Source organism: Aptenodytes forsteri, unplaced genomic scaffold (genome assembly GCF_000699145.1).
Source record: "Aptenodytes forsteri isolate BGI_AS27 unplaced genomic scaffold, ASM69914v1 Scaffold184, whole genome shotgun sequence".
NCBI classification, from domain to species: domain Eukaryota; kingdom Metazoa; phylum Chordata; class Aves; order Sphenisciformes; family Spheniscidae; genus Aptenodytes; species Aptenodytes forsteri.
In genome coordinates this window covers 976582-987562 of record NW_008796078.1, presented here as the reverse complement: position 1 = coordinate 987562, position 10981 = coordinate 976582, and the positions used below count along the sequence as shown (strand labels likewise).

Genomic DNA, 10981 nt, shown 5'->3' with positions numbered 1-10981 from the left:
GCGCCCGCCATGCGGCTGTGCTCCTCTGAAATGAGAGCATGGGAGGGAGGTTACGGCAGGCATGACTGACCCAACATGACCCCTGTCAGCCCAAAGCCCGCCAGGTGCACCTGAGCAAGGGGCGGCACTGAAACAGCCCAGAGCTCAGCCTGTGCCAAGCGCTGGACTGGCCAATCCATGAGACCTGGCTGGCTCCCCCACGGTGGCTGGGCAGCGCAGTCGTGCTGGATACAGCTCCTTCAGGGGAGAGACGGTTATTGAGGGGCAGAAGGCGTCGGCTGCAAAAGTGGCGGGAAAGCCCAAGAGCGAGCAGGGGCCAGCGCGGCCAAGCTGCCGCTGCGCCTCGTGTGGGAAACGGACACCACCTGGAAAACGCAGAAACGACCCAGCTCACTGCAGAGGCACTGCGGCCTGGCCTTGCTGCCTCAGGGGCTTCCTTGTGCTGGAGACTGAAGTTTAGCGTTTACCACCAAATTCGCGGTCATTTCGCTTTCCCCAACCCAACTGCCGTTCTCTCTCACCCCAGGGGCGTGCGGCCCAACCCTCGGCATGCAAGGTGGCACGGGGACCTGGCCCTCCTGTGGGCCCCGGGCTCCCTGTCAGCCCGGGGACGGCGAGCTGCTCCCCCCCATTCTCCTCCAAACGAGATCCCCCTGTGGCTGCATGGGGATGGGCAGGGAGGTGGCGTTTGGGCTGCAGCTGCCTCCCACCGCCTGCCTGGCCCCTCGAGCAGGCATAGGTGAGGTGGCCAGTGGCCCACCAGCCTCTGCCCTCACACCGGGGCTTTGCAGGCTTGAAGCCTTCTGGGCTCGGCCGTAGCTACCAGGAGGCTGCTGGAGACCAAGGGTTTATCTCTTTTTTTTTTTTCTTTTCTCTTTTAAATTCATATTGTATCTCCTGGTATAAAGGTCTAGTCAGGTACTATTGCTGGATTTTGATCAGTGAGGCTGCTGAATTAGAGGCCCGGTCGTGTCAGAAGCAGATGCAGCGCTGCTGGCCTCCAGAGATGAAAAGCAATCCAGGTCCCTCAGCCATCAGACCCCAGGAGCCTGTCCTCTCCCCAAAACTTGACCGATTATACTGCGGTTTCGGCCTGTCTCTGGAGTCTCTCTCCCCCCCGTCCTGCTGCTCCCAGCTGGGACAAGGGACATCGCCTGCTTTTCCATGCACGCTCACCAGGGCTGGCTTAGCCCTTGGGTGTGACAGGAGTTTTCTGCTCCTCACATCAGCCTGTTCCCTTCTCACAAGCTGCTTTCTTCCTCAGTGGCACAGTCAGACATTTTGCTGGACGATTTGCCCTCCACACCCTCCTCCCGGTGCCCCAGCACCCGTGTGCCCCAGGTCTTTGGCGGCTGCTGTGAGCTCCCAGCAGTTTTTCCACCCCTGTTCCTTCTCTCTCTTTCACTGCCCCCAGCCCAGGGGCTAAGGCAGGTTGCAGGAAGAGGGCAGGTCCGCACCGGTACTGTGCCGGAGTAGGGCGAAGCTCCTGGTCTCCTCTGCCAGCTTCTTTGGAGGTTGGGGAGGTAGGCAGAGCGCCTCCTGAGCCATTGCTGTGGGCTGCTCGTGGTGCAGGAGATATGGAAGACAGAGGCGAAAGCTGAGGGAAAAGGTTTATGGGAAAATTTGTCCTTAGTTTTAATACACATAGTTCAATTTCCTCCTGACCTGTGCTGATGTCCTGCCAGCTGCAGGCAGAGGACCTCTCCCCTAGCACCACTCTCTCTATTCCTCCACCCAAAGTTGGTTTTGGGGCGAGCATGTTTGGGCCCGGGAGAAATGTCGGCATCAGCCCTGGCTTTGCTGCCCACCACCTGCAGCCGTGGTCCAGCCTGCAGCTTCTCAGTACCTCTGTGTTTCACCAACTCTTCAGCCACTTCTGAATCCCTCCATGAAACTTGCTGTGTATACCCCGAGAACAGCATTGATAAATGCTATCCTCTAAAATAAAATCGATGGTGGTTCCTGCTCTCTTTGTATGTTTTCGTGAGGGTTAGAGAGCATAGAGCCAGCTGAGAACAGGGGAGGGAGAGCACAACATTAACAGGAACAAAAGACAACAGGGGAACTCTCATCGTACATACAAATATATTTCCCAAAGCACATCATGAAAGAAAGGATTGAGACAGAAAGAGAGAAGGGGACAAAGGAAGATGAAAATATGCCACAGGTGGGGAGAACACTAAACCCACCACCCGCCCCAGTGCCAAAAATCTCAATTAAAAGGTGACAGGTGTGTAATTTTGTTTTAAAAGCAAAACCGCACCATAAAAGAGATGTTGGCAGGTTTAGAAAATAAATGCCAAATGTGTTCAGTCTTGCCTTTGAGCAGTGTTTCTTTTCAGTTGTCTTTCATTTTTGTAAATTTTATTTAGTTTCCTGCGGTTCCCTTGCCAGCTCTGTCAGCACTGGCCGTAGATCTGAGAGACGTTGGCCCATCTCTCCTCTAACGGCTGCTCCACTTCTCTGCTTTGCTCAGGGCAGGTTACTTGTTCCCAAGCAAGACAGGCCCCTGTGTGCTTTAATTGCTTCGCAGCCACTCTGGCACCAGCTAAGGTCACTCTGAGTGACTGCGGCGGAGAAACAGCGGTAACTCCAGCCAGTGGTGTTGTGATGGTTTTTAAAATGCAAAAGGAGCAGAGACCCAAGATAGAGCACTGCAGGCACCCTTCCACTTTTAAATAAACTTAGACCAAATAAACTTTTTTTAATAACTTTTTTTAATAAACTTCAATAAACTTTTAAATAAACTTAGAGCAAGTGTAAAACTCAACCATTGCTTTTTATGGTCTTGTCTCCTTTTAATTTAAACCTCTTCTGCTTAAGAAACAATGGCACATAGAAAATGTTTCTGCAGTGGCAAAGAAAGCGAACACACATATTTCAAATAGGGAAAAATCTGAATTTGCCCCAAATTTATGCTCCCTGCTGCATTTGGCAATCCTCCCCTTTCGTTCCTTCTCTGGTTCAGGTGCTGCTGTCTCCAGCAGCGGTCAGGCATGGCGTGGGGAGTGAGGTGGATGTTGGAAGTCATCCTGGAAAGTCTTTAGAAATGAGCTAGGACACAGGACTTCATGAACTGCCCCACTGAAGAGCACAGACAACAATCTGACTCTTAAACCGGCAGAATCTCTTTTCCTCTTTCAGGTCTGGAGAAATCCCCGTAAAACCTGTTCATTCCTAGTCATCCCTATAGGATTTCCCTCTGAAACATGGAGCTTTGGACAAAAGGCTGGAGTTCGCTTCGGAGGACGAGTCGCTCTGAACATCCATGCCAGGGGCTGGAAAGAGGAAGAGGAGCATAAAGAGGTAGCAAAGCTCTTCAGCCATTGTATGGGCCCTGGCAACTGGGGTTCCTGCTGAGGAGAGAGAGGCTGTGCCTCGGGGAAAGCACGTGGCTCCTGGGGCAGGGAAGCACTTGGAAAGCACTTTCTGGATCATCTGCAACCTGACTCGGAACCAGCTCCTGCAGAAGACAACCAAAAGGTTCCCACTGGCTCACTTCTGCATACGGATCTGTACAAACATGGATAGTACCTTTTTTGCGTATTAAAGGCAGCTTTTTCCATGAAGGGAGAGAAATTTGGTCTCAGAACATTACTGTTTCTTACTGGGTTCTTTATTAACTACTTGCTTACTTGCTCTTGGAAACCTTTTTCAATTCCAAAATGCTGCCTTAAAAAAATTAGGGGGGAGGTTCTCTCAGTCACAGAAACCAGGCTACAAAACTTCAACAACAAACACGAAGTATTGAAAAATTGAGCACTGGAAGATCAGTATCATTTGCAAGCTTGTACAGGTCCTTTTCTTCCCCCACAGCCCCTGTCCCATCCCCTCCTCCCAGTGTGGAATTCCTCTGTAAGGACTCGGTTTTACATCCTGATGGGAGTAAAGCTTCTGTCTGGAAACACGGAAGATTATACTCACTTTTAAGCAGATTTTTTTTAAAGCTTTATGGAGAGCCTGATGGGTCCCGCTCCCATTCGTGGATATTCTGCAAACGGAGATCTTTGAAGGGGTGTCTTTGAAGTGGGCATCTTCCATCCCAAACTGTGAGAGGTACTTACAGAAAAATTTCTGTCTGCTCTTCAGAGAAATTTTATCCTAAGGATTTAGTTGAGGATGGCACTCATGGCATTAGATGCAACCAGGCATGACTTGCAAATATTAACCTATTAAAGCAATTCATTCGTTTCCTCCAACAAATGATGCGATTAAAAACGTGCCTAGGGAATGTTATAAATATACATCTATGACTTGACTTTTCTTCCCAGGAATCTCTGGCTAATCCCTAGTGAATAACCCAGCTCTAAGCTGAAACCATCAAATGAAAATGAACAGCCAAATATTTTAAACTATTGCTTTTTATTATAATTACACCGGAGCACAAATAAATAAGCACTAAATTATTGTAAAATATTGTCAAAGCACTAAAGAAAGCAGAATTGATCTTCAAACAACATCTTATTACTTCAGAAGTATCAAAGTACATTTAATTACATCTTACCTAAAAAAATCAAGTACAAAAATGAAAAGAAAATTAATATGTATTTATACTGTGTATATAGAAACGGCTAATAATATATGATTACAGTTAGCCTCTAGCTACTCCTTACTCCTACACAATCTCAGGCACATAGCTGACAATTTCTAATGAAATATGAAAAAAGCAACATGACATTCAATTTCAAGATATTGGTAAATGTATTACATTGGAATGAACACAGAATGATTTCATTGTATTTAAAAACCCTGTCATTTAAAAACATAGTGCCATTGTCCACTTAAAAATAAACAACCCAAACCAAAAAACCCCATACCATTTTATACCATTTGCTTTAATTTGTCAAAAGGAGCAATAAAGTAGACATACATTGGCTAATATACGTAAACACATTTTTAGTGCAAGAATAACAAGACCTGTGACTTTACTGTGCTTTCTTGAAATCACAGTGCACTTTACACAAATTGCTACACTATAATGTTTAACTTCAGGAGTTTAAAGCAAAATAAGTGCATACCAAACAATTTCATATATACAGTCTTCGTAAGTGTGTGTATATATGTGATCTGTATGTATATACAGATTGCATATTTATACAGACTACAGCTTTAATGACCGTGTGTAACTAAGCACTGTCATTCACCCTGTGACACAGAAACTGCTGAGACAAAAGGTGATGTAGAAAATGTTTAACAGCGTTTTGATGGCACGCTCTCGGCAGTACGATGCACCTTTTACTCGAGCGATGGCGTGGGCCAGCAGTCACGGGACAGGACGGTGGCGTATGTCTTGCTCTGGCTCTGTCCGTGACCTTTGGAAACTACTCCACCTGAGCCTCACTTCCCTCCTCTGTAAAACGATTCTCGCAAGCGTGAGGTTTAGTTCACGTTTCTAAAGTGCTTTGAAGGTAAGTGCTAAGTTATATTTTACTTTTTCGTGTACTGTCGCACTTTAAAACAAAAAGCCATTGTTTCCATGGGATACAATGGAGGTCTGGAAGCACATGGGCAGTTATTTAGGAAGGACAACATCAACAGTGTTGAGCAATAAAAGCAAAACAAGGAGCGGTTTCATGGTGGGCTAAGTGTACAAGCAAGTCTGCTTAGGACAAGAATGCTTCAGTTCCCTGATCGTTATTCCTATTATGTATCGATATGAAAAGGACACAATATGAACAAACACTCTCAAACACGTAACGGCTTACAGGAACGTCTGCCTTCCCCCAAAGGGCCTGGCACTGCAGCACCCGTGCGTACCCACGGGTCTGGACTGCAAAATCGATGCTTCCGTAGCAGGGTTTTTAAAGCAATTGCTTCAGGAAGAGACCAGGGCAGAGAAGGAGTATCAAGACTGACTGAACGCCGGCTTTCGTTTTGCCACCAGAGACTTAGTGCAGCTGGGGGAAAGGGTTGAGCTAAGTATTTCACACACGGCTATGAAAAATTCTTCTCTTGCCACGTAACAAGGAAGACAAAGCATAAACGCTTTCTGAATAATGAACCTGTTATCTCAACAGATTTCTCACAACCAACAAGTCGTCTTCTTTCCAGCAGATTCTGGAACTTTGCGAGATCTCTGGAGTTTTTCTTCTGCCATTTTCTTTCTTTAAAAAAAAGAGAATAAGCAGAATATACAGTTGGTGTCTTTTGGATGTAACACGTATTCAAAGATTCCTTCACAGCCTCTGGGTTTTTTCATGTCTTCTGTCGTTTCGGCTGTGAGGGGCTCTTTAAATCTGCATTTCAATTGCGTACCCATTCCAGCCACTGTATATTCATAACACACACCAATATTTAATGTATGTGGGTATATACGTATGCACACATCTATGAGCATATATAGAGAGATACATGCATATATACATATATATGTGTGTACACATATGCATATATACATATACAATAATGCTAATATACATACACACATATAAACACACACTTTATCTTTTACAGAAATCTCAGTTTGGACATCAAAATATACATCAGTTAATTAGTTATAAAATATTTAAAAACTTTATTTCAGAGGCTGAAAAGAAACTACTACCGATAAAGCATTACTCAAACTCAAACTTTAGCAATATAGATTACAAAAACCTTCTAAAGTTTGTTCTTTTTGGTTTTTTTGATCAGCAATTACAGCTGTGGCAATGCTGTCAATATAATTTCAAAGAAAAGCCAATATAACAAGAGGTTTCAAACAACACACCTTTTCTTCTCGGTGCATATAATATTAAAATGATTGTTTTAAAGAGGGACCTTTGTGCTACCAAACTTCAGACGCATAGATAGAAATTTAAATATACAAAATATATGCCATAGATCTTTTTTCCCCTACTCCGCAGCAGTACAAGTTTCCCTCGTTCTCAACAGAGCCTTTTGGAAGATATTTCACCGCATGGATTTCACCCTCATAATCAGTATAAGCCATCTCTTTCTCCCGTTAAAACCAGGAGGTCATAATTCTTTGGTCATGACATAATATTCTGTTAAAATGGGTGTAATATAATACAGGATTGCAAGCCAATTGCAGAAGCAGCCAGGAAGAAGAAATGGCATACCCGGGAGAACGTGTTACGTGGGCCTCTCCTTCAAAACCGCATGAAATCAAGAGGGATTTCCCCACTGGCTTTCAAGGGGTCTGAATTCCAGCCTTTATAAATAACACAAGGAAATCTGACACAGCGTAAAGTAAGGATGTGTTGCTGGATTTAAAAATAATAAACATGTAAACAGATTTTGTCGCCTTTATTTTCAGGACCAAAGACAAATGCGGACAGGAACCGTGGCTGCGGTGCCACTGCCTTAACCTGCTAAGCGACTGGGTCTCTCCGTCACGGGCTGTACAATGCTTAGTCACAGTGAACCATGGTCTCTGCTAGTCAGCTGAATATAATGAAGGAAGAGTTTCTGTTGCAGGCTTTTCTGCAGAAAATTTAGTTTCTTGGCCAAATAATTTTAGCAACTGATTCACATAAAACCAAGGGCAATTTATCCGATTAACTTTATGGGAAAACTGATGCAGAACAATTCATATTTTAAATGCAACTTGGGCATCCACATTAAGCACTTCTATTTGCATTGCTTGCAGTTTTGCTGTTTCCCACCAAAACTCTCTCCTTTGTCCAGCCCTCCCCCCTCCCAAAGCTAAGGACATCTAACGAGTACGACTCTAGGTAACTTCTACAACCCTAGCACCGAGTTGTTTTGTACATTGTCCTGTTCAACAAAATGTACAACCACATGCTTTTGTACAGAGGCCAAATCTAGGCAGGTAAGAGAAATAAAATGGTGGCGGCGGGGGCGGGGTAACATCAGAATACCACATAGAAAATAGGTAATAAAACAGTATAACAGTAACATTATATAGTAAAATTCTTCATAAATTTCTGAATTTTTATATATATATATATTTGAACAGTGTATTAGTTTGGGTGTTTTCAATATATTGGTGAAATATTTACATTTTCATATCTTCTGGATCCAAAAAAATCCTGGATAAATATGTATGCCTTAATCCAGTCGGAAACTTAAATCTCTCTCTTGATTGACAGGTGAGCACTGTATCGGGGTGTTTTTTTCCTAGGAAGTTCACCACCTGCAGGTAAGTCTTAGGTTAGAGCCTTTGCCTTATTAAGAAAGCAGGCTACCTGTGCACGGTGCAACACAGTGGAGAGGGCATCCTCCACACGCCTGTCAAATTGCAGTGTCCCAGAAAACAGTTTGCTGTTTGGAATAAGGAGGAGGGCTGTATTTCTTGGTCCCGGTATTCTTTTTCCAACTCGGCAAAATAGGCATGCTGTCCTGTTTGCAGAGTCCTTTTTCTGATTTCTGTCGAGCTTTTATTTCTTTGCAGAGGCAACGTTTTTTCTCAATCATATCCAGCATTGTATGGTCCCCCTGTGCCCCCCCGTTTACCAGTCACCTATGGGGGGGGGGGAGAAAGAAAAGAAGGAAAAAGAAAAAAAGCATACAAATAACTATTTGGTTGTAGATTGAATATGTTGTTTCTTTGCCAAGGTTAACATTACTCTCATTTGAAACACTCTAATTAGTTTGATGAACAAAAAAAAATTCTCTATGCCAGCAACAGAAACAAAGTCAGTCTTCACTTCTAACTACTACTTTAAGAAAAAAAAGGGTAATAAAAGGTCCCCTTTTTAACTTCTCCAGAGCACTGAAAGTTAATAAAGATAAATGTTTTCGGCAAACTAGCAGTAGTTGGATTTTAAATGATGGAATAGATCTTAAAAAAGCACATGGATCTTAACAACGTCCTTAAGTTGTGGAAATAAAAAATTCTATATACTGAAACCCATATTTTATATTGCTTTCCAAATCCAATCTGTCACATTAAAAGCATGGCGTTAATACTTCTGAGTATCAAGCTAAATATAACTCTGTGTTTAATTTTTTTAAAATGATTTAATGAACTCCAGGCGAATTATATGGATTAACCTATCCTATTCTGTGATGATATTTCATCAACTGGAAGCCACCAAAGGTTTAGAAACTCCGTGTTTTCATGCATGTAGAGTATTTGAAAACATGATCCTGATCCAAAAAAGGAGGTTAGCATATGTTTAGTTGTAAGTGCATGTCACAGCCCCTCTGAAGCCTGAGAATGTGGCTTCATTTGAGTTCAGTGGGGTGCTCACATGATTGAAAATGTGTGTCTTCAAAGGCTTTTGATTGGAACCGAAATCGCTAATACTAAACTATCCTGAAAGGGCTCATTGTATTTGGATGACACACCATATACCTGCAAATCAGAAAACTTCCTCTCAGCACTTACTTTGCAAATTTGAAGTGATGTCTTGAGTCTCCCACCATTTATTTTCCACATTAGTCATAAATTACGGATTTGTGTGTAAGCAAACGCACACCATACATTCGCAGGGGCTGTCCAAGTACATCTCTGATCTTGTCAGGAAAATGCACATGTACAGTAATACTTTGGCAGCGTTTTATGATTCATGAAGGAAAAGTATGTTTATTATTAAGAGTATTTGAGTACACTGAATAATGCATATGCCTTTCGTTCACAAATCTTAGAATGCCAAGCGTGGGCATACACCACGTTCCTCGAACTGGGGACAGGTCTTCTTAGAAGCCAGTATAGAAACTTCCATCGATCTCGGTAGTTTTTGTGGTCAGCTTGAAGCCTATTTAGCATTTATTGATAAATAGACAATGTTCAGATTCATAGCAGGAAATGAAGCAAGAGGAATAAACGTGAGCAAGCCTACCAGAAAAAGTAATAATAAATGATGTACTCAAACAGAAAAATAAACAGAATACAGAAATGTGCGTATTTTTTCAAATATCTTTGTAAAAAAAAGTTTTTAAGGGGTGACACAGGATAAAAGAATTTCAGATAGAATTACCTTTCTTTACATTGAAACAAAACCATGCTTACCTTATACAAGAGATAGCACTTTGAGTAGAACAAGTTTAAACCACAATATTAATTTTGTTCTTGAATATTCTTATGAATTTAGAATTAGGTAATGTATCTGCAGCGTGTCCTCCTGAATGGCTGAGCTAAAAGTCTTCTGGAAGTCTGCTGTGCCTGCTCTTCCTAAGCGAATACTTATTTTTCATTTCAGGAGTGATCTAACGTTTACAGCGGTGCAGGCAGGTACGAAGCATGTCATCCGCCACGGCCGTCAGACTTGCTCTCTTTGGGTGCCCAGGCCTGGTCCAAAACTCACCGTCAGAGCCGGAGATACTCTTCCCCGCCCCCCGGCTCGACTTCACAGGTCTTTGGACGAGGCTCTACCTGAGGCAGATTTCCTGCCACTCTACTCATCAGTGACGATAATCATCTACTCACGCAGCAGCGTCTTCATTTTGGCTGGGTCCTCCTACGTGGGGCAGGACAGGGACACACTCTGCACACAGTTCATTACACGAAATATTCACAACGCACAGCTGCACACCAGCTTCTGGGCTGGATTTGACGACAACAGTGCTTGAGTGCGGGTTTCCTCTTCTAGGCATCGGGAAACACCTTCTCTTTTATAACCCATCATGTAAGTAAACAGAGCACGTGCCAATACCAAATCCTTAAGGTACGCTGTGTGCTCCAGTCACCATGCATCACAAGCACCATCCGCAGCACGTACGACAGTCACCGTGAGGGTGTCACATCCACATCACCCCCACTCTCGCCACTGTACTACGCGCAGTGCCGTTGCCAACACAGTGTCTTCTGGTAGCTAATCTCCTTCATGGGATTCAAGGGGACCGAAGCAGGATTTTGACATGCTAAGCTCTAAGATACCAATTGCAACTTCCCAAAGATAGAAATGGTGTTGCAGAATGTATCAGTTACACAGACACTCTGCCACCCCCTGCAAAACAGCCCCTAAAATAAACACAAGTGTAGACAGCTCCAAAATCCTTTTTTATACTGGCCACCGTATTGTGTTGCAGTTAGTGAACCATTTATTATGAGGAATTTGAACTTTTCCACTTTCCC

General features: G+C 43.6%; 1 protein-coding gene across 1 annotated transcript in view; it reads right to left on the bottom strand.

Moving 5' to 3' along the window:
- Positions 1–8193: 8193 nt before the first annotated feature.
- Positions 8194–10981, bottom strand: part of NYAP2 (neuronal tyrosine-phosphorylated phosphoinositide-3-kinase adaptor 2) — a 144311-nt gene continuing 141523 nt past the window's right edge. The window contains exons 6-7 of the mRNA XM_009286675.1: positions 9587–9602; positions 8194–8405 (exon numbers count right to left, since the gene is read on the bottom strand). Coding sequence (XP_009284950.1) covers positions 8194–8405; positions 9587–9602 — 228 coding nt within the window. The remainder of the gene's footprint in view (positions 8406–9586; positions 9603–10981) is intronic.